Here is a 25,256-nt window from a genome sequence, read left to right as displayed (position 1 = left end):
CCTTTCTCATTAAGGTTATGAATTGAGGGAGGTAATTGGAAAGGTAAAACAATGATTTAGAGAGGTCATAAGGCAAGAAACCATCAATTAATGTTTTATTGTTGCCCAGTGTTTGAAGGTTAATAAAGAACAGTTGTTCCTGAAAAAATAGGGGAGGAAATATAAGCAAGTCATTTCATTTGGGGCTATTAGTAACTCTGTGAAATTAAATTTAGTATCTCCTCAGAGGTTTGGTGCCATATTTCTCCCCTTTTTTGCATGAGTTAGTAATTTTTTTTATATTTCTATGTAGCAATTTTGTGCATCTTATGTTACTGTAATGAAGCTGAGATTAGGAGAATTATTTGCAGGAATTCCCTACAAAACGTATAATCTTCTGCCATGAAAACGAGCAAGAAAGGTTTAAAACAGTAAGACGAAGGTGGCATTATTATTGCAAGCAGGAAACCATCAAATAGGTTTTATGGCCTCTATTAGATTTTATTTTGAGATAATAATCATTTATTGTTGGCCCCCAAACATGGCGAGATAGTCTCATGTCTGACAAGCCTGTCAAGTTTGCAAACAATTTTGATGCCTGTATCAGTTATTTTCCATCCTTTTTTTCTAATGAGGGATTCCAGCCATATTTGTTTTAGTAATATCAGATATTTTGATGGAGAGTCAAAGTATTTTGTGTCAGTTTTCTGAGAAAATTGGATCACAGTTCTTTGCTAGAACATCTTTATTTGCCGTATTTTATCACTGAATATTTTATGGTATGCGATCAATATGCTGTGTTGCGTTAACAGTTTTTGTCGTTTTTCTGCTGTGTTTTTTTTTCTTTTTCTTTTTTGTTAAAATGTAAGAAATACTTGTTTTCAATGAACTCTGACCGTAGTTAGTGATTCTGTTTTTAGCTCGACGTCTAGCTATTCTACTCACCCTGGCGTCGGCGTCGGCGTCGGCGTCGGCGTCGGCGTCACACCTTGGTTAAGTTTTTGCATGCAAGTACATACAGCCATCAGTGAAAGGCATATAGCTTTGAAACTTATTTCTTCTTTTTCTAGGTCAATTACCAACCTCTCTGGGTCAAGTCCCATAACTCTGACATGTATTTTGAGCAAATTATGCCCCCTTTTGGACTTAGAAAATTTTGGTTAAAGTTTTACATGCAAGTTACTATCTCCAAAACTAATGCAGATATTGATTTGAAACTTCACATGTGTCTTCGGGGTTATAAAACTAGTTGATAGCAGCAAGTCCCATAACTCTGACTTTCATTTTGGCCAAATTATGCCCCCTTTTGGACTTAGAAAATTCTGGTTAAAGTTTTGCGTGCAAGTACATACAACTATTTCTAAAAGGCATATAGATTTAAAACTTATTTTTTCTTTTTCTAGATCAATTACCAACCTCACTGGGTCAAGTCCCATAACTCTGACATGTTATTTGAGCAAATTATGCCCCCTTTTAGACTTAGAAAATTTTGGTTAAAGTTTTACATGCAAGTTACTATCTCCAAAACTAATGCAGATATTGATTTGAAACTTCACATGTGTCTTCGGGGTTATAAAACTAGTTGATAGCAGCAAGTCCCATAACTCTGACTTTCATTTTGGCCAAATTATGCCCCCTTTTGGACTTAGAAAATTCTGGTTGAAGTTTTGCGTGCAAGTACATACAGCTATTACTAAAAGGCATATAGATTTGAAACTTATTTTTTCTTTTTCTAGATCAATTACTAACCTCACTGGATCAAGTCCCAAAACTCTGGCATGTATTTTGGGCAAATTATGCCCCCTTTTGGACTTTGAAAATTCTGGTTAAAGTTTTACATGCAAGTTACTATCTCCAAAACTAATGCAGATATTGAATTGAAACTTCTCATGTGCCTTCGGGGTTATAAAACTAGTTGATAGCAGCAAGTCCCATAACTGATATGCATTTTGGTCAAATTATTCCCCCTTTTGAACTTAAAACTCTTTTGATATTTAACTTTTTTGGGTAATATTTTCCTGCTTCTGGGTCAATATTTCGAATAGTCGAGCTTGGCTGTCTTACGGACAGCTCTTGTTGATCTATATTCTTGTGTTGCATGTTAAAAGTGCTGTATGTATTTGATAAGTCACATGCCTTGTGGCAGGATGAGGCAGATGGATGAGAGATTTTAGTTGAATTTTCGTAATTATAATCTTACCTTAAATTAATATTGTCATCCTAATAAATGTTTAATGACACAAAATGTTGACTTGTTTTGCACTGTTTCTTACATTCAGTTAAACAATATATAAATGAATGTGTATATATAACTATTTCAGCTCCTGGTCAACCAACAATCCTACCTGAAGATTGCAGTGCAGAGAACAACAGTGTCACAATTGCATGGCAGCCATATCCAGGAAGTGTTGTTGATGCCTATACGTTAGAATTAGATGACGGCAATGGTGGCGATTTCAGGGTAAGAACAAAGCCTTTGATGGCTGGTTGCTGCAAGATTGGCATTGCCTTGTGGGTGTAATTTTAATTCTTACAAAATTTAGACCTTGTATTAATTGGAAATCCCTCGTCATGGAAACCAGCTTAAAGAGAAGCGATTTACTAAATGAAAAATTCAAAAGAGCAGCAGTCATATTTTACTGTGGTTTCAAACTAAGTTACCTTATCCTTACCTTTTATCTTCCAGACTAATTTCATCTTTTTTCCCCCACATTAGGCAAAAAAATGTAATGTCCCGATAAATCAACTGTATTGTAGATATTACTATAAATCAACATCTTAAGGGAAAAGGAATGTCTGGCTCAATTTTATACAAAAGTCATCCACAAGCCTGTCATAATGCTGAAAGAAATTTTTAAAATCAAGACCACTAATTTGAAAAAGATATGGCTGTTTGAAATAGAAGAAAATGGCTGATTATGGAGTCAGCCATTTTAGAGTGTTTATGATGTCATTTACACACTGCTGAATTGTTTATTTAGCAAATAACCTTTTAAATAGATTACTTTCCTATGTGTAAGATGGAAAACATGGTAATTTCTTTCATTATAGCTGGAAAAAGTAGAGAAATGATTTTACAGTTCAGATATTTATCTAGAAATTTAGTAAAACTGTCATTTGTTTAAATGTTGCCATGGAAACAAAATGGCTGCCATTTTGATAAAATATTAAAATGTTCATAACTTTCTAATTTTTAGCCAATTTTGAAAATTCTTTCACTTCTTTAAATGAGTTAAGAAATCCTAACATAATCTTTCCTAAATAGCTGATGTTGAATTTAGTTGAAGCTGTATAAAAAATTATGTTGAGTGTGAAGTACTTTGTGTAAATTATATTCATAGGATTGTTCATACTTTTCTTGGAGAGTTGTTATAATTAATAATATATAATCTCTAATTCCCTTTAAAATACTTTGAATTTATTTTATGTTGTGGGTGATGGATATGATTAAAATGTAGGATAGCAGTGTGTCAAGTGTGACGCATGATTTTATGGATAGAACAAAGAAGTACTTCAAAGTATATATAGTGGCGTCTGATAAATTGCAAGCTCTATTCAACAAATATTCAAAATATCTTAGAATATCTGAGAAGTTTTAGTGACTGACCAGCTTAGTTATAGTATCTTTAAGGCCAGTATTTGATGATTCAATAAGATATATAATTATTAGTTCTGACAATGAACAATGGTACTATTGGCTAAATATTGCGCCTGTAAATGGAGGTCAGACTAACCAATCTGTCTATGTCTAGCGGAAAGTCTGTTTATATATGGTAATTATCTGCATCCATTGTTAAAGAATGACCCCTTAGGATTTAATCATAGCTGCACTGTAACAATAAATGAGGTTAGTTTTATTATCCCCTTTCTCTATCTCTTCTACTGACCAAAACTGGCTGCCAAACATAATACAGTACATTTTAATCAGAAATGAGACATTTCTGGCAAATACTGTTGACTGTAGTAACATTTCAAACTGTTCTTTTAAGTGTTAACTGTTCTGTTAATATTTTATCAGACTTGTCCCTACTAAATACATTAAGTTTTTTTTTTTTCAAAGAACCAAGAACCGTAAACAATCTTTGGTCTATGCAGGTAAATATATGTGGAGTTCCGACTTAACAGAGAATGAATATTTAATCTTCGAAATGTTAGTCAGCTCGCATTTCTCACAGTTTATAGTGGAACAAAAACAGAAATCCTTTAAACCAACAACAAAAAAGCAACAACAGAAAAACACTTTCACAAGAGAAGCACTTCGACATAAAATGTCCTAAAGACGACACTCTGTTAGCTGAGATACATATCAGTGTGGCAATATCCTGTCACAGGACGTAATTGGTTTTCACTATCTACCAGGACAAAGATGTAACGATACGAAGATAACGGCAGAAATCTGTTCTGATCATGTGACTTTTCTCATTGTTACTGACCAGCACCAATCAAGACATTACCGTTCGAGAATGAAAATGGACGTTATATTGCAGAATTGGCAGACAATTGGGCGTCTAGGAGATCATCAGTGGCGCTAAAGTTGAATCAGATTGTGGTGGTCAATACCATGTTACATTGGGAAAATTGTAATTAAAGATCCCGCATAAAAGATATTACCAAATATAGTCTATGAAATATCGGATATTGAATTACCCAGATTGTCTTGGTATGTAACAGGTTCCATATAAGTAGAAATTAAATCAATGACAGCTGGAAAAATAAGATAAAACTCATGTATTTTATACCATGGAAACTATTCTTTAACTTAATGATTATGATGAAGTGCAGGAGGCATATTGATTTAAAGTGATTCTTTTCATTTCGAAATTTTTGGGGTTTTTTGGCGAGTGTAAAGGAATGAAAGTGTTTGCCTCTACCACATAGCTACTGGCATTCCTTCAGCATCATTTAACACCAGTTGATCATAACATGGAATATTGAATTAATTTTTCTCAAAAATCCATTAAGGCTAAAACCACTGACTCAGTTTTGGGAGTTGACATAAGGCTCACAACTGTCAGTTAATCCATTTTAAATTGGAAGGCAAACACGATTTAGATCCCAGCATCCCAGAGTTCCCTACAAAAACCAACATTTGTTCTGAACAGGGCCTATGTGACACTGAATAACCATGTGACTTAGAGCATACTGGCCCTAAGTTCAATGAACAAGAGGAATGTCACAGGAAATAACGCTGTCACTGTTGCTCAGTATTTCTCAAGGAACTGTTTGACTAATACATTACCCATAATGCCTCTCTGATGACCGGGCCCTTTGTTTGGTGACAAATTGTTTTTCGAGGATTTCTGAAGTGAGGGGAGAGTGAGTCACATGTTAGTTAATGAAATTTCTCCACGCTTCAACCACCTGAAGGACAAATCGTAATCTAAATGACTGTCACTCACTCAGTTCTATGAGGACATTATCCAAATTTATCGCCAATTCTTAAAATCTGTTAAGGGACAAGGGACTATTGATTGAGTTGAAATCTTTGTTCTTTTCTCGAGAAAATGCACTCTCTGCATTGCACAACAATACAGTCTAGAATATTATATATTTGTTGAGATTCGGACACTTTTAGAGCAAAGAATTAAAGCAATTACAAAAAGACTTGATGCCATGAAAACGCTTTTAGCTAGGCTTGTTTTTCCCCGTTCAGTCTAATTGCATGTTTAATGCAATATTTGAATTTTGGTTATTAGCGTGAAATTTAATTAGGAACCAAATTGTTCAAATTTAAATGAAATAGCTCAGTTAGAGTAATGCAGCATCATTAACTGACAAAATGGGTTTCAGGAAAAGACAAATTGACAGATTTCATCTTTGTTTTTGTACTTGAATTTTTTTTTGCATTCAACCATTGCTTTTTACAACAAGAAGAAGACAGTTTCACTTTGATGCATTGTGTGTATTCAGGTTCCTAAGAACTGTACTGTTTAATTCCAGGTAATGCGTTTTGATTCAGAAGCAATGTATATGTTTGATAATCATTTTTAGGTTGTGTATATTAGTCCAGATATTGGTGCAGAAACAATTTAATGAAACAATGTATAATTATGTTTGATGTTATTTCAGGTAGTGCATATTGGTCAAGCAGAGTACATGTTAACTATGTATGCGTTTCTTATAATTTCTGGTAAGGTATTTTGGTCCAGCAACAGTGAACATGTTTGATTTGATTTCAGGTAGTATATATTGGTCCAGCAACAGTGAACATGTTTGATGATTTCAGGTACTATATATCTGGTCCAGAAACTATACATACAGTTGATGTATTTTCAGAAGCAATGTAATTGATTTATTGGTCCAGAAAACAATGTGTTTGTTTGATATTTTCAGGTGATGTATATTGGTCCAGAAAACAATGTGTTTGTTTGATATTTTCAGGTGGTGTATATTGGTCCAGAAATGATGTGTACAGTAGATGGCCTTCATTTTAACAGTATCTACAATGCACGTGTAAAAGGACAGAATCATGCTGGTGAGAGTGAATACAGCGACTTAGTGAGTCTACAAACAGCGGAAGGTAATTTATCCTAATTTTCACAGATATCCTTGAGACCCAACATCTGACCTACAGGAGAGGCCATTATTTAGAGCAACACAAGAGGCCCTAATGTAGAGGCAATTATGAAAGACAATTCCATACTCTTTATCAAGCACTTTTCATCTGAAGCAAAAAAACTTGTTTAAATACTAAGGGTACTGTAACCTTTCAAAATCTATACATTATATCCGTCTGTCTATTCCTTGTTTAGCTTGGTAGGAAGCAAATATCATAAATTCGGATAATCCTCAATCTGCTTTCTAGCATTCTTTAAAGTTTACTGTTAGAGGAGAAGTAATGCAGTAGAATGCACAGAAATAGTGATTAGAATAAAATTGGATTCAAGACTTACATAAATAGAACAGACTATATTGAGATTTTGTGGACATTTTATAATTGAAAATTCGCTTTTGTAGAGAAGCAATTTTCTTTGCTCGAAAATAAATCTGTTTGTATAGCTTATGGAGAAACTTTGATCACATACAGAAATAGTTCATCATTTTTTTTTTTTGTTATTTAGATGAATTCTTTGAAATTTCTCCAAATCATTTGCATACGTACTGAATGTGCTTTGTTTTTTATTGTAATTTAAAATAAGAATTTACTTATATATTCACATTTTGTCATTTTTTTCTCCGTAAATTTTTTGCATTCTGGCTTACATAGGCTGCAAGCTAATATCTATTGATCGTAAATTAAAGAAAAAATCAACAAACTGATAAATATTTTTGTCAGGAACTTTGTTTACTGGTTCAATGATTGCCAAAAGTAAAATAGGTAGTTCTTAACATATCTAAAACAGTTCAGTAAATTCGTAACCAGTTATATTACATATACGCACAATGGCAATGATGGTAAATTGAATCTGTGCAGATATGAAAATAAATTTCAAACTAAATTGTTTTTTTGAAATCTATGCCAACAAAATAGTGCAATAAATCAGGCATACACTGATAATCTGTAATAATGAAATAAAATCGGAATTCTTAAGTCAGCAGAAATTTCACTGTGTAAATCTTGTTAGATATGATAATTTTTTCCATGAAACTAAAATTTTGCATTTTCTAGGAACAGCGTTTAAAGGTCACCAACCACCCAGGAGAATCTGAAACTTGCAAGACATTTATTGCAAAATAGATAGTTATTTTAAATGTTATACTCTTTAGACTTTATAGATCATAAAGAAAGTGATATTGCTTTAATAACAATTATGTTGTGAATTTCCTTTAAGGTTCAATTTACTTGTCTGAAAAGTCTGATTGCTCCATGTGTATTTGAAACCCATCAAGACATTTATTACAAAACAGAAAGATATTAGTTATATTCAATCATAGTGTGCCTCTAATGCCAAGGTCAAAGCGAAATGTGAAACAAAAATGTTATTGGTTTACTTTTATGTCAGTGTCATAGTAAAAGATGAAACAGAAAAGTTATTGGCTTTCTTTAATGTCAAGGTCATAGTGAAAAGTCAAACAAGTGGTATTGGTTTCCTCTAAGGTCACGGTCATAGTTAAAGATTAGACAGAAGTGATATTGGTTCTTCTTAATGTTGTAGTGAAAGGTCAAACAGAAGTGTTACTAGTTTCCCTTAATGTCAAGGTCATAGTGAAAGGTCATCTTTTACAATTTTCGATTATTGCTCTGAGTTTATCTTTTAAAATTATTAATTTAACTACATGAAAGTCAAGATAGATCAAATGCTTCTGCCTTTTTATTATGAAAGTTTGTGTAAATGACAGTTGTTTTTAGCTCACCGGAGCACAAAGTGCTCAAGGTGCGCTATTGTGACCGGTCATTGTCCAGTGTCTATCGTCATGTGACGTGCGTCATTCGTCAACATTTGCCTTGTGAAAACTTTAGAGGCCACAGTTGTGACCAAATCTTTATGAAACTTGGTCAGAATGTTTGTCTTGATGATCTCTAGATCAAGTTTGAAACTGGGTCATGTGGGATCAAAAACTAGGTCAGTAGGCCAGATCAAAGGAAAAGCTTGTGAACACTCTAGAGGCCACAGTTGTTACTCAGTCTTTATGAAACTCGGACAGAATGTTTGACTTGATGATCTCTACTTAAGTTCGAATCTGGGTCATGCTGGGTCAAAAACTAGGTCACCCAGTCAAATCAAAGGAAAAGCTTGTGAACACTCTAGAGGCCACAGTTGTGATTCAGTCTTTATGAAACATGGCCAGAATGTTCGTCTTGATGATCTCTAGGTCAAGTTCGAAACTGGGTTATGTGGGGTCAAAAACTAGGTCACTAGGCCAGATAAAAAGAAAAATTTTTTAGCACTCCAGAGACCACAACTTAAGTTTGAAGCTTCTGAGATTTGGTCAAAATATTTGTTTTGATGACCTCTAGGTCAAGTTCGAATCTGGGTCATGTGGGGTCAAAAACTAGGACACCTGGTCAAATCAAAGGAAAAGCTTGTAAACACTTTCAAGGCTACTATTGTGACTCTATCTTTACAAAACTTGGTCAAAATGTTTGATTTGATGATCTCTAGGTCAAATTTGAAACTGGGTCATGTGGGTTAAAAAACTAGGTCACTAGGCCAGATCAAAGGAAAATCTTGTTAGCACTGTAGAGTCCACAGTTGAAGTTTGAAACTCATGAGAATCGGTCAGAATGTTTGTCTTGATGACCTTTATATCAGATTTGAATCTGGGTCATGTGGGATCAAAAACTAGGTCATCAGGTCAGATCAAAGGAAAAGCTTGATAACACTCTAGAGACCACGTTTATGACCATATTTTTTATTCTATCTTCATAAATCTTGGTCAGAATGTTTGATATCATAAAGTCTTGGATGATTTTTAATATGGGTCATGTGGGGTCAAGAACTAGGTCACTTGGTCAAATCAAAGGAAAAGCTTGTATACACTCTAGAGGCCACTTTTTGGCTCCAATCTTCCAGAAACTTTGTCAGTATGTTTGTTTTTATGAAATCTTGGATAAGTACGAATCTTGGTCATGTTGGGTAAAAAACTAGGTCACTAGGTCAAATCAAAGAAAATGCTTGTTTACACTCAAGAGGCCATATTTTTGGTCAGATCTTAATGAAAATTGGTCAGAATATTTGTCTCCATGAAATCACTAGGTCAGACATGTTTACCCTGTTATGGTATGTTTAATTAAGGTGAGCGACCTAGGGCCATCTTGGCCCTCTTGTTTTATATCTGAGTGTCAGAATAAACACGTTTTATTCCATAGTGGAGACATACTGCCGTGATGGGAGGAGAGATCCTTCCAATTTAATTACTTACCTCATATAACCTACAATCTCCGATATGATTTTTAATTACTGTAATGTACGTATTTCTCATACCACTAGAGCTCTTGGAAGCTGTTGTATTATTAACTTCCAATATACGTGTCATTATAATGCCTATCATTTTATATACTAATCTATCTATATCATTACTCAACACTGTTATACCTACAAATGTCATTATTTCTGCACTCTAATTTGCTAAATTACGAGTATGTAATTTTATGATAAGCAAAATTATGATCCTTTAAGTCTGCCTAAAGTCATGAAAAAAGTGAGATATCCATCAGCCATATTGAATGCAGCTGTTATTTAGTACCGCTGATCTATTGTTTCATAATTGTTACTTCAATTTTTTACATCCATAAATCAGACACAAATTAAGTTTTTAAGAATTTATGTGTTTTCAAGGAAAGATGAATTACTAAAATATCACACATTGTTCCTATTTTATTACTTTATTTTCACAAAATTTATAGGAGATAAGAAAGCATAGCCTATATCTAGGCGTCAAGAAACGATCGTATCGTTCAGTTTACGTGTAATTACTAGAAAACTACTTAAATAAGTATTAATATTTTACTATTAAATTCTGTGAAATCTTCACTATTGTACCTTTATCTTTATTATAACCTTACATAGAGAAAAATTTGTTTTTCTGTTTAACGAAGAAAGATTATTGTGCAATAAAATAACTGTTTGTATGTCATCATAAGTTCTGATCTCACCATGTCGAACATCGTAATAGAAACCATGGTGCACCCAAAACAGGCCAATACTTTTTTGGATGTTGTCAGTATTGTAGATACAAGTCCTTGATATTGTGTTTTGATAAAATTGATATAACTCAAAGAGTGATTACCCCTTGAATAAAATCATTATTCATGTTATTAAATGGCTCGGGCTGTGCCCTTATGATAATAATTCCTTTGCATCTGAACTCCAAAGATGGAATTTATTCAATGAAAAAAAATCACTGTTTGCGATATATTACTTAGTTATTAAAGGTGAGTAAATAAAACACATCTACAACGTTCACGTATTTCATAGTTAACCTAGATATCAACAAACTTAAACCTTCCTCTTCATGATGTTGAATGAACTGAGACTGACAAATGTCATCAAAATGGCTTTATCTTTGCAAAATTAATTACAGTAATTACAATCAGGAAATTTATTCCATCAGTATTATAAAAATGAAATTAAAAATGATATTTTGTAGGATAATTTATGACAAATTAATATGTAAAATCTGACATGGTACTTAAGTTATATAGCAGATGAACTCACTTCCTTGATTAGGCCTCCAAGCGCCCCATGTGGTTCTGGGACGATCTGTGTATGAAAAGAATTGGAACCACTGCCTTACCCTTGCATGATCGTAAGAGGCGACTAATAGGGTCTTAACACTTGGTTTTGCAGTAACTCTGTGATTCCAGCAGGTGTGCAAATTTTGATTCCATACCCCATGTTTTTATTTCGATGTAAATGAGATGTGGAACCAAAATTTGTAGTCCTGTTTGGCGCCATATAACCTATACTGTGTTGGTGCGCTGTAAAACCCAAATAAATAAATAAATAAATACATAGGCCTCCAAGCTGTAAGAAGATGAAAGATATAAAGAAGAAACAAAAAAACAGAATTGAGCGGCACCATGAGAAAACCAACATAGTGCATTTGCGACCAGCATGGATCCAGACTAGCCTGTGCATCCACGCAGTCTGGTCAGGATCCATGCTGGTCGCTTTCAAAGCCTATTGCAATTAGAGAAAAAAAAAACTGTTAGGGAACAGCATGGATCCTGACCAGACTGCGCATATGCGCAGGCTGGTCTGGATCCATGCTGGTCGCAAATGCACTATGTTGGTTTTCTTATGGCGTGGCTCAATTACAATTCTGTAGTTGCAGATTCTCAGTAAAATTACACATGATGAAGTTTTTTGAACAAGTGTGTTGAGGTAACAAAGAATTTTTGGTAGTAATAATGATGAGAGTGTGTCAATTTACACAGACAGAGACAGAGGATAGCACTGAAATCCTCTTATTACATTCTTCAATATTCATTAATATTCCGCTTTAGATAATGAGTATCACTCTTGTAACTGAGATTTGATATTACAATAAATACAAGAGCCACTTAACAGTTGTAATATTTGCCACCATGAGTTGGCAATTCTACAAGAAAAATAATGCATAGGTGGTAATTAATTGGTTTATTTTCTTGCAGCAATCTCATTTACTTATTAGCACTGTTCCTTATTCTCATAAGAGTAGTATGCTGTGCAGTGGCGGTGCAGAATTAAAAGAGGGCATTTATTCACAAGATTATTGACGTGTAAATTCTTTTGTGGTATCTCTCATTTAATAGGATGAAGGAAGTATTATTTTCAATCTTTTTACTAAATCTTGTTCAAAATGAAAGAATGCTCCTAGACATTTTTTTTTATTTTGAGAATGAATAGTTTTACATAGTGGCAAGTTTTAAAGAAACTTGACAATTTTCTGGTGTTATTCGTCTGTAACAGCTTGAAAAATATCGGCCTTCCCTCGACAAAGTTCTTTTAAATTTGAGGAAACTGCACAAGATTCTGGTTGAAAATGACATCACTCCACAGGACCTCTTTCTTCATCAAATGAGCCGCGCCATGAGAAAATCAACATAGTGGGTTTGCGACCAGCATGGATCCAGACCAGCCTGTGCATCCGCGCAGTCTGGTCAGAATCCATCCTGTTCGCTAACGGTTTCTCTAATTGCAATAGGCTTTGAAAGCGAACAGCAAGGATTCTGACCAGACTGCGTGGATGCGCAGGCTGGTCTGGATCCATGCTGGTCGCAAAGCCACTATGTTGGTTTTCTTATGGCATGGCTCAAATATGACCATTCTCGGAGTTTGACACAATGCCTGTTTACATGCAAACAATGACATGCAACAAACATTGGAGCGAACATTAATTAACAGGAACATTTTTTGTCCTGAACCCTGATTGATAAACATTGACAACACATGATGAGAATTCCAGATTAAATGTACCCTGATTTAATCTTCTATGAAAATAGTGCAGTATTTGAATTATGCATTGCATTTTCAGATCATGAAAATAAATACTTTTTTCAGACTAAAAGAAATTTTAATCATTTCTTTTGTCCAGTGCTTTTAATGGATAGGGGTTTTTCTCTTTTAAAAAATGAACATTGACTTGCAGTAAAAAGCCTAGTTTGTGTTTGAAGTTGCAGAAAGCTTTTGATTTAATGGTAAAATCAAGTAAAGGCAGCTGTCCAAATAGAAAATATGCGTAAAGTCATGGTAAGAAAATACACTACTCTCAACTATTTCTGTCAGAGCTATAAAGGGAGGTAATCAAAAACAGTGGATTCAACTATAATTTCTACTATGTTGATCAAATAATCAAACTTATGACAAAAATGTAGAAAACATTAGTATCTGCAAAAAAATGGATTTAACAAGAATTAAATACATTTGATATTTTTAACAAAAATTTAGCAGCCACATCATAAACAAAGGCATTATGGCCCTTTAATGTACACTTAAGTTTGGTAAAGTAATCAAGAAGTTGGTGTTTTGAAGCACAAAATATTTGTTACTTCTTCAAATCAGTTTCTCATTGAAACTGCTGTAGAATGAAAGTTCAGTAAAGCTGAAGTATTGGGGATGGTGATGGAATGACTTGTCCCTTGATAAATGAATTGGTTGTGGACGTTGAGATTTTTTGTGCACACATTTGTTAAACACGTAGAAACCTAATTTTGCAGTTCAGAACCATATACATTTACATCTAGTGGGATTCTATTCATGTAATGGGACAAGTTTTGGCAGACATTTTTAGCTCGACTATTGTACTCACCTGGCATCGGCATCACACCTTGGTTAAAGTTTTGCATGCAAGTACGTATAGCTATCATTTAAAAGCATATAGCTTTGAAACTTATTTTGTCTTTTTTTAGGTCAATTACGAACCTCCCAGGATCAAGTGCCATAACTCTATGTGTTTTGGGCAAAGTATACCCCCTTTAATGGACTTAGAAAATCATGGTTAAAGTTATGCATGCAAGTTACTATCTCTAAAACTAATGCTTATATTGAATTGAAACTTCACTCGTTCATAAAACTATGTCATAGCATCAAATCCCATAACTCTGATAATGTATTTTGCAAAATTATGTCCGCTTTTGAACACAAGTTACTATCTCCAAAGTTAATGCAGATGTAAAGATATTATTCCTGTTTCTGAATAAGTCCAGCATTGGCTGTCTTACGGACAGCTCTTGTTTATTATGGACATGCATATTATAAACATGCCTTTCTAGCATCTGTGAAAAACATAGGATCTCTAAAAGAATAAAGTCCCTGAGAATACTGAATTACTTACTTAGGCCAAATACCAAGCAGTTTCACAAATTGAACTTCTAGTTGCTTTTCAAACTATTGGAGTTAATATTATTTATCTGTTGATTGAAATAACTTCATTATTGTCGCAGAAACTGTTGCGTATCCCCACTGGGACAGATTTATATGTGTGATAGTAAAGTAATTATCACCCTGATATGAGGTGAATATTCTCTCATATACCAAATCTGATCAGCTAGTGCGGGAGTTTTGTTAATTTTAAATGTACCCATTAATAAGTGCTTTTAGCTTTAACTTATCATTTATGGAAGCAATTTCAGTCATTTGTTACGATTTTCAAAGTATATTTTTTCATAAAATGTCATATATTAGAATCATTACGAATAGAGTCCAGGGATTGGCTAGAATTTTGACATTTTCAACATGGGAATCGTGAATTATTGTTTTCAATTACTGTGTCCATCTACTGCAGTTATCATCCATCTACTACAATTATCGAAAGAATTTCTCATTAAATAATAATTAATATTATGCTTCCTCATGAAACTGTAAAAAAAATTCTGAAGTGTTGAGTTCCAAATATTGCTGTTTATAATGATTTAGTTATATGTATTCAAATGCAGTTTTATAGTATCTAAGCATTCTGTTTATGGTGCCATTTATAATAGTTTGTTCAAATTTTATGCTTTTTGGTATTAACTTAAAAGTGTTCCATAATATCAAAAGCCTGTATAATTTCTATACCTTCTATTTTGAAGAGCTGTGGTAATAACTATATTGCTATAAATATAATTACAGGTTTTCTGTTATTATTCTTGGCGTAATTTTGAGTGGGTATAAAAGTTTGTGTGATGATGTTGTAATTGCATTGCTCACAAGCTCCTAAAGTCATATGGAACATATTTGTGTGCGTGAATTATTCATGCATGATTTTGTTAATCGGGCATATTTCTTGATGAAATATGCACTTTTCATGATGAAACATACACCCTTTCTGAGGAAGCATACCCCTTCTTGTCTAGCTCAGATATTTTCTTAATTACTTGATGTCTTACAGTAATGAAATCCATTAAACTTTAAAGTGGAAATATTGCATACATTTGCACCCCTCCCAAAATACAGAGAGACATTTTGTCCCTTTGTTTACATAATGTTAAATTTTACTTCTGCATCTGTTAAGAAGTTGATCCCAGTGATGTAGGGCAAAACTTGCACTCCACCCTCCATCCCTCACCCGCTCCTCCCTACACTGGAACCAGTCAGAAATCAGAACTGTATGAAAGTCTAGATTTGCTGAGCATTTCATTTATAAAATGATTACTACGCTTTCATTGTTATTTTATTCCACATAATCAATTGTTTTTCATTATTTCTGTTAGGTAATTCCTCTCTGTAGATTACAATTTATGACTTCTTGCTGATTGCTTACTTGGAATTGAAATGGTATTTTCTATAAGATAATTTAGATTTTCATTAAAATGTGTTTTTTTTAATTATAAAGATGGAAATTGATTTTTCAGTTCTAAATTATAGCGCTGTTTCTTTAGTTATTGCTACATCACATTATAAGTGCAATAACATTTATAATAAATAGACATTTTTAATCTGCTTTAACTGTTATTTAACTCTTCAATATACAGTCAAACTTTGTTCGCTCGAATTTGATGGGAATGACAAAATTCGCTCTTTAGTTGTCTGCAGTTTGAACTTTCGAACAAGATACGTTATACAGGGATTTTGCACGGACCAGACAATGAGTTCGAGCAAAGGGAAGTTGTTACTATCCAAGTTTGAGCAAACAAAATTTGACTGTACATTAAAAGTTTCAAACTTTTTGGGTATATCTGAATGTTTAATGCTTAATGGGAAATGGGACATTTATATATATGTATATAGGCAAAAATCTTCCTACGAGCAGAATTTCTTTAAACTTTGTGTACTAACTGAGAATCAGGTTTAAAACGGAAATATGATTGTATTCAAAATCATAGTACCCAGGCTTGATCTTGAATTATCTGCCCTTGAAAATCAGAAAATACTGAAAAAATCCAATTTTCAAGGGCTGATAATTCAAGATCAAGCAAGAGAACTGTGTATTTTAAATTTTATTTCTGTTTCGGACTTCATTTGCAGTCAGTATACAAAGTTTAAAGAAATTCAGTCCATGGGAAAGACTAGGACTTTGCGGTATCACTTTGTCATGTTCATCATAGTTAAGGACATTTGCAACAGTCTCTGTATTGACATGGGGCAAAACTTTTCTTACAGAAGGAATTTCTTCTTTAAACTTTTTTTACCGACAGAGAATCAGATCAAAAACAGAAGTATGAAATAAAACAAACCATAGGAACCCAGCCTTGGTCATGGATTATCTGCCCTTGAAAGTGGAAAAATACTGAAAAAATCTACTTTCAAGGGCAGATAATTCAAGATCAAGCCTGGGTAACTATGATTTTTGATACATATTTCTGTTTTAACCCTGTTTCCCAGTCAGTACACAAAGTTTAAAGAAATTCTGCCTGTAGGAAATTTGTTTGCCCATATAGGCACTGTGGCATTTCCCCTTAAGTGGAGGTTACAGGATATACTATTAGCTCTAATGTTTTAACATATGAAATTGTGTGTTACATATTAGAATGTGGCACAGTAATAAAATATTACTTAAAAAAAATGTGCCAGATGTATCAGTAATAAAAATAAGTATCAGTACAGTATAAAAAATATGATTTTCAATATAATTAGCATTGATATATAGCTTTATATCACATTGTAATTTTATATATAGTTTCTATCTTCGGTTGCTTAACCAGGAAGTCTTTATAGACTGGAATTTCTGAAATCTGCCACTCATCTATGGATCTTGAAAAAAGTTGGTAATTAAGAAAGCTTTTAGTGTACAAATAAGATAAGGAGTGTTGACAGCAATATTGAGAAAATTAGCACACTTTCTGTCGACAGTGTGTTACAACACACATTATTCTCATTTAAACAGATTATGTTGTGAAGAAGAAAAGTATTTTTGAAACATGTTTGATAGGTTTCCGCTAATGATCTTAGAGGGGTTGAAATCTTGTAGAAAATGGATGCCAATATTCTTAGAGGGATTTTAATTCTATAGAAGATAGATGACATTTTTAATCAATTTCAACACTTGTATGTGTCTGGTATGGTATGAATCTGTTTCTGTTGTTAAGACTGTTTTAAGCAAATGTTAGTGTTAAAAACTGTAATTTTAAGGAAGAACTCATAACGGTATATACGTACATTAAGCGATATTTTCACTATTGAAAAGTAAAGATTTCAAGAATGCTCTTTCCTCCAGCTACAATATACCTGAGAATAATTACCAGGTATCTGTTTGAAGTAAAAAAAACTCTAGGCTGGTGCCAATAGTTCTGCTGCAGATAAAACAACACTAGTTCAGTTATCAAAGAGCCGTGGCCTTGCCTCTTTAATCCCACATTCATGCAGTCTGCATTATTTTGTCTGTCTATTTTTGTTTGTGAAAGTAATGAATAAATGGGATTTGCACTGCACCTTTGTAACTGTGCAAGTTGGGTATGAATTTTTTTTATTGTTTTGAGGAAGTTTTGACAAATGATTTGCTTGCTAATGTGGTAGAAGCAGACAGCTTCACAACATGGTACATTTTACAGAGTACAGCAAAATGTCTTTGTTAATAACTAATATTATGATATCTAAATTCAGTATTATCAGTTTTGATTTCTTATTTGTTTGTCCAAACTAATTTTACATATTAATTTTTCCCAAAGAATCAGTCCATATTGATCAATGTTTTCAATCTAAAATTTAGACTCTGATTTTAGAAATCTTAAATTTTCCCTTTTTCTCAGATTTACAATATATAGATTGCAAACCAGTCAGTTTACTAATTATGTTTTCCTCTATTTTCCATTACCTTATATTCTGTATCCCCCATATAAATTAATAGCCAAGAAGTTGGTAATAAGCAAAGAAAGCATGCACACCTTGTGATACTGTCCAGATCTGCACTTAGACAGCTACTGTTGCTCAGCTCATTTTGACAGCTCTTTTAACAGCTGTTGCTATCTCTCTGTCCACCAGCTCACGCTAACAGCTCTCTCTTACTGCTCATCTAATAGCTCTCTCAGCCAGCTCTCTCTTACTGCTCATCTAATAGCTCTCTCAGCCAGCTCTCTCTTACTGCTCATCTAACAGTTCTCTCAGTCAGCTCTCTCTTACTGCTCACCTAACAGTTCTCTCAGTCAGCTCTCTCTTACTGCTAATCTAACAGCTCTCTCAGCCAGCTCTCTCTTACTGCATGCTCGTCTAACAGCTCTCTCAGCCACTCTGTCTTACTGCTCATCTAACAGCTCTCTCAGCCAGCTCTCTCTTACTGCTAATCTAACAGCTCTCTCTTACTGCATGCTCATCTAACAGCTCTCTCATCCAGCTCTCTCTTTCTGCTAATCTAACAGCTCTCTCTTACTGTTCATCTAACAGCTCTCTCAGCCAGCTCTCTCTTACTGCTCATCTAACAGCTCTCTCAGTCAGCTCTCTCTCTTACTGCTCATCTAACAGCTCTCTCTTACTGCAGCTAATCTAACAGCTCTCTCAGCCAGCTCTCTCTTACTGCTCATCTAATTGCTGTCTCTGTCAGCTCTCTCAGCCAGCTCTCTCTTACTGCTCACTCTAACAGCTAGCTCTAACAGTTCACTATAACAGCTCTCATTTACTGCTCACTCTAACAGCTAGCTCTAACGATTCACTATAACAGCTCTCTCTAACAGTTGTACTTACAGGGAATTTGGAAACTATGATGACCAAGAGAGACTTTGAACACTAATGGAAGATTCTCCCTTTGACTTGTCTGCTATAAATTAGATGTAAGGTTAGAAATGTCATTATTTAATTATTACTGCAGACTGACATAAGAAATAGGACATAAAAAAAGTGAAAAGAAAAATTTCTCTAGAGAGTTTAAGATGGTGAGAAAACAAAGAAGTATATTCCCCAGAGGTCGGTTGCTGTCTTTAAGGCAGTATTCGTCAAGCCTGGCCAGACAGTGCAATAGTCTGAGACTGGTGTAACTCATTCAAGTTTTTTCAAGTGAAATATTCTGGAACTTGTAAATTACATCTGGTAGACAATATAACTATTGACAGTTAATATGAGACACATCTTTGAACATCAATACTCTTTCATCTCCAGTCTATAACCAGCACTAGGCAAATACTGTATTTAGTGCTTCAAAGGAGAGAAAATAAATTCAGTGTCAGGGAAAGTAATCCTGGACCTGAAGAAATAGATCCATTATTATTATAACAATACTGATTAATGATGTTGATAAACCACAACATCAGACAGCAGGCAGCCATCTCTCAGATAATTATCATCAAACCCACTTAGTACATGCTGGAAACATTCTATTTGAAAAGAACTTAGAATTTAAAACTGATTTTGCAACATGTCACACTGTTTTTTTGCCTCTATTAAAAGATGGTATCTTCATCATCAAGGCTAAATCGAGGTTCCCCGGAATGCATTTCTGTATTTTAAAATAGAAAAAAAGGTGTGTTTGTTGTTATATTAGATTAAAACATAATAAATTTATAATATTTCATGCAGTGACATTTCAAGATGTTTTGGTCTCCATGGATCAAATACATCTGCCTTCCATCCCGCTCCCCCCCCCCCCCCCCCCCCCCCCCCCCCCCCCCCCCCGAAGAAAAAACATTTTCAGAACATTCAGAACATCACTTGTTTTATTTAGAATTACTAGAACTAAGCTTTGGAATGCAAACTATGAATCAGGCAAAAAATGGGGGAAAATACAGAGCAAAAAAATTATTCATATCCGTATTTTTGGTATATGTTGAGATGTTTTGTTGATGAAGAGCGGCACCAATATCTCAAAACACTTTTATTAGGTGTTAAATGGTGTTTTGACTCTGTCTTAATTATGCCATTATGCCCTAGAAAAAGATAGTGTAATTATTATAGGAGCCGTACCTGCACGTAAATTCTCGTGCAGTTGGCGGATGATCAAAGTCATGTCATCCAGAATGGTGATGAAGATTTAACGATAGAAGGAATTTTTGAACTTTTTCTTTGATTTTTCTTCTAGTTTATCTAGGCATTTGCTTTTCTATTGGAAAGTTGTTCTTTATCAACCATTATGTTAACGTTTATACCATCTTTCAGAATGTTCTTTATATAGAGATCTTAATGGTTAAAGGGCTCTTTATATACACATTTTGCATGTTTTCAAGTCAGAGAACCATTACTATGTTTCAAACTTTAAGGACTGAACATTTTTAGATAATTCTAAGATATTTAATGTAGTATTCCCCCTGACACACACAGAATATAAATGAATATCCAACATTGGGAAAGCCACACTTGAAAAAACAAGTTTACAATGTGGAAATCTTGAACTACATGTATACTAAATTGAGATCTTTGAGAATATCTTTTAATTAGATTTTTCTTATTACTTAACATATTTCCAAAAATTGTTGCTACAGCTCTTCAATCACTGCAGACCGTTATTAACACTTCTTTTCACTGATCTCTTAAACTTCCCATCTGAATATGTTACATAAAAGCAAGCGTGCATTTCATGTTTTTGATATGTTTTCCAGTGGCACTATTTTTTCCATCAATTTCGTCTATTTCATTAATAATGTTGATACAATCTGAGTCATTAAATCTCACTCAGGTGAGTTTATTCAGAAATCATTTACATGTTTTATCTGATATGTATTGTATGTTTGGGGTTCATGTTTTTCCTGATGATCTATCCCTAGTGTAGGAATACCTGTATCTTGAGTCTTGCTTGCGAATGAACATACCAGTTTTAGCACATGTGCCAGGTGAATGAAGGTCCCAGTTTTTCCACAAGTTTTTTCACTTCTTTGATGAATCACTCTTAAATGTTTTTGTAGTCTCATGGGAAGACTTTATTCTGGTCTCAGCCAAAGATGTTTTCTTAGGGCCTCAAAGGAAGATGTTTTTGTGGTCACTCAGCATGGCTTCTTGCTGTTATCAGTTGTTACCTGTTTTCTTGTTCAGATGTTTCTTGAATACTTTGTTTGATGTTACCTGTCACATTAGCCCAGTCATTATTATAATTTGTGTGAAAGGGTTGAATTCAAGTTTTGTTAGCTCACCTGAACCAAGAAATAATGGTTAGTTGTTCATGGTAGATGGGCGATCTGATTTTTGTCATCTGATGTCCATCACCGATCTGGCATCAACAGTTTTACTTAAACATTAATTTTCTCCTCAGAAACTAACTGGTCAGAATTACACTAAACCTGGTATGTAGCATTCTGGCATGTACCACTCAGTGGTTGTTCAGACAGTTTTGGTAGACTGCAACAGGGACTGCAGAACCTAAAAAAAATTAAAAAATAACGACTTCATCTCATTAACCACTATGGACATTAAACCTTTCCCACATCGATAGGTTTATCACCGTATCTGTCGATTACCAAACAGAAACATATTGACCCGTGTCTATCGGTTCCCCGATAGAAACGTATTATACCGATTAACGGCCATTTGAACAGAATCGTTTTATCCCGTGTCTCATAATCAGTCACTTTATTTTCGTTCTTTTCCTAAAGAAACTAATTCCGGATGTTTACTAACTCAAAATATGGGATTTCGTCATCATTATTAAAGTACAAGATCATGTGGTTACTATTTAAATTTATCGAGTACTTTGCAAAGGAAGACACCAGGGTTTTTTTCCTACATGTGCACGACGCTACGTCATGGAAAATTACTGAGAAAACTGCTTGCAACTGGCCGTCGCGGGCTTTCCTCGTTCTAAAAATAACAACTATTTAACATCAAAGTATTTTTAAATGTGTTAGGTCATGAAGGTCACGTGTGATACATGCAGATTTCCCCTAAACAACAATTTGTGTATACGATGGCTTGGAATTTATGGCCTTACATAACGGGAAGTGATAATCAAAACAGAAGGACCGCAGCTTTCAAATATTTTATGACACCCCAAGAGTTAATTGCAGCGGAAGTCACCCGTGATGTACCGACATTTGATCATCAAAATATTACGTAATATTATCCTAAAATATTTTAATTTTTAGCACAAGAATACTGTAGTCGGTTACGAGTCTCGATCTCAGCGATCTTTTTGCACTTTTAGAAATTTTACGATCTGTTATTTTTGTAGTGTTATTCAGTTTGATGGTTGTTTTTTTATATAAATACTTACTGATTCCAATTCGGAAGATAAGTCTATTAACTATAAATCAAACTTTCAAACATCAAAATGAAATTGTATATGAATTTTAATGTAAAAGTAATCCAAAACAGAATTTTATGCCTAAAAATATATATTCCCGTACTTTAACACTTTATATCTTCGAAACTCAAAGAGAAACTACAATAAATTTTGTATCATCGGAAAGAGAATTTAAATTGCTATAAACTTTATATTGACAAAAATAATGTCAAACTTACAGAAAATATTAAAATAATGACATTTTTAACATAAGTGTGTGTAATCACAAAATAATGCCAACACCTCTGTTCAGATAAGACAGTCACCTTTATCAGCCATATACTGATTATTGATGATGATTATCACTTATCAGTATTATGTAAAAGAGGTTACTTTGGCTTCTGTTCTGTGTGGTAAAGGGTTAACTAAACTTGGCTAGGAGCATCCTTTTATGGATCATTCGGTTTTCATGACTGTGCTAAGAGCTGTAAAAGAAAGGTGCTTGACAGATCTACACTAAAGTTACTCCTTGGAAAGAATTAATGGCCACCAGAGCCAAAACAAGAAAACAACACCTCATGAGCAGTTTGATGTATGTTTACCAAACTTTGTGAAAAGCAAGGTCAAAAGGTCATGGTCAAGTGAGTGATCAATATGCGCTCTATTCTCATGAGTACAGTGTGAGGAAATGGTTAACTTGTAGAGAACCCAAGGTTTAGAAAGGGGATGTTGTAGACTAGCTCCTAGACTATGATATATATTTTTACAATCTTACGATTGAATGTAGTGAACTGAGCCAGTCTATATCCTATGTCCAATATCATATAATAATGATAATTTCAACATCAGTCCTGTATGAAAATCTCTAAAATAGACTGGCTTTTGTCTCTATGAAATTGAATTTGTTAAAAAAGGGAAAAATATAGAAATACAGTTATTATCAGTCTAGTGGCTAGTCTAGGGATGTTGTAACTTGTGGAGAACTCAAATTTTAAAGAGCAGACATTGTAACTTGTGGAAAACCCAAGTTTTAGAGAGTAGAAATTGTAACTTGTGGAGAATTCAAGTTTTAGAGAGAAGACATTGTAACTTGTGGAGAACCCAAGTTTTAGAGAGTGGAAATTGTAACTTGTGGAGTAGCCAAGTTTTAGAGAGGAGACATTGTAACTTGTAGGGAACCCAAGTTTTAGAGACAGGAAGGTGTAACTTGTGGAGAACCAAAGTTCTAGAGAGTGGAAGTTGTACTTTGCGGAGAATCCAAGTTTTAGAGAGAGGACATTGTAACTTGTAGAGAACCCAAGTTTTAGGGAGACTATATGACCTGACTAATGCAAATAGATGTACGTTTTGTGAATGTTATTTTAGTACACTCGGTATAATCAATAAAAGAAGTTCAGTCTTGCTGTTTTATCAGAATAAAGTCCTTTTTAATGTGTTTTCCGAACGATCTGGGATGTTGCGATACTGCAGTTAAATTAGTCTCCTCTTACCTTTGAAATTAAAAAACCCTCCCTTTGATTGTATACAGACTGATATTGATTTTAGGAAAAATGTTTTTTATCTACCCCTGTAGATTTTTTATCATTGATTCTAATGAAATGAAGCTGTACATAACTTCCTTACTGATAATGAAACATAAAATTACATTACTATTATTTTCCTAAACTCTCTTGAGTACCAAAGCATGTGTATAAACTTGTCTGGAGTGGGATAAGCAGACGCCTCCATTTTAATGATCATTTTATTTGTTTACTTCATAAATCATTGTTATGAAATTTAATTTGTACCAAGTTTCATCCTACTTTTGCATGATTGTATTTTGTGAGTCAGTGAAAGCAGTTGTGTTTGTATTTTAGAAATCGTACCCATGGCAATGGAAATTGGTTTTTCCAAATTCTATCTTCTTTATATTTAGCCATCTGAGCTTGTCTTTTTCTTTTTCCAAAGAATACTCAAAATAACTTATTTCCAAAAGTTCAGTGATTGTATAAAAAAATGTATATTTGTTATTGTGTCATGTCTGAAAAATGTAATCATATATCATAATATTTATAGAAATAAGAGTGAAGCCCCATTCATTTTAATATAGCCTACCCAAGATTTAGTCCGAGTCTGAATTATGTATCCTGTGCACCTGACCAAAAAATCATATCGTGTAATGTCGGGTCACTGGCACCAGATCAGAAAGAAAATGCCTCCGTACGTGGTATACCCTACCCCTAGGTATTCTATAAGAACCATGGTCATGAACGGGAAACTACACTAACCCATTTCAATCGTACATTTCTCAACTTTAACACGCAGTTCGGTGAATGGGTACCTAGTATATTGAACAAGCGATAATTTATCTTCCATCGTGCACCAGTCACATTGTCTCAATATTCCATATTGCTGAGATTATCAACATATTTTATGCTTTCGTCAATGTTACTGAAAAAACTTGCTTGACCTTCCCTAATGAACATCCGGTCTAGAGGTCACGGCAGTGTGCACATGTTTGGTGAAACGTAAACAAACAAAAACAGAATTTAAAAAAATCGTATTTTTACACTTAAACTCGAAATGATGAATAAAATTCATCTTATATAATTATGATCTTTAATTTGAAATCGTACATTGGTCTGCATCTGTTCTGTTTATTTTATTCATTTTGCACATTTATGCTGCATTTTCACATTTAAGCGAACACGTGTAGTAAAAAGACGATTGACATACATTTTCACAACAGCCAATCAGAATGGTTTTGTAATCTAGAACGGAACTTCGACAGGGAAGTTCATGCAAGTTTTTTTGTGTAACGTTGAAATAACTATAAACTACGCATTGTTTTTCTAAGATAAGATGTATTGAAAAAATGTGAC

At 33.9% G+C, this 25,256-nt stretch overlaps 1 protein-coding gene across 3 annotated transcripts in view; it reads left to right on the top strand.

Moving 5' to 3' along the window:
- The window catches only part of LOC123528859 (E3 ubiquitin-protein ligase TRIM9-like), a 142,750-nt gene that overhangs the window by 84,310 nt on the left and 33,184 nt on the right, over nucleotides 1–25,256 (top strand). For all 3 annotated transcript variants that reach the window (XM_053518589.1, XM_053518591.1, XM_053518595.1), the window contains exons 5-6: nucleotides 2,301–2,440; nucleotides 6,361–6,499. In XM_053518589.1, coding sequence (XP_053374564.1) covers nucleotides 2,301–2,440; nucleotides 6,361–6,499 — 279 coding nt within the window. The remainder of the gene's footprint in view (nucleotides 1–2,300; nucleotides 2,441–6,360; nucleotides 6,500–25,256) is intronic.

The sequence above is a fragment of the Mercenaria mercenaria genome, chromosome 1, assembly GCF_021730395.1.
Source record: "Mercenaria mercenaria strain notata chromosome 1, MADL_Memer_1, whole genome shotgun sequence".
Classification (NCBI taxonomy): domain Eukaryota; kingdom Metazoa; phylum Mollusca; class Bivalvia; order Venerida; family Veneridae; genus Mercenaria; species Mercenaria mercenaria.
This window is presented reverse-complemented; position numbering and strand designations above follow the sequence as displayed.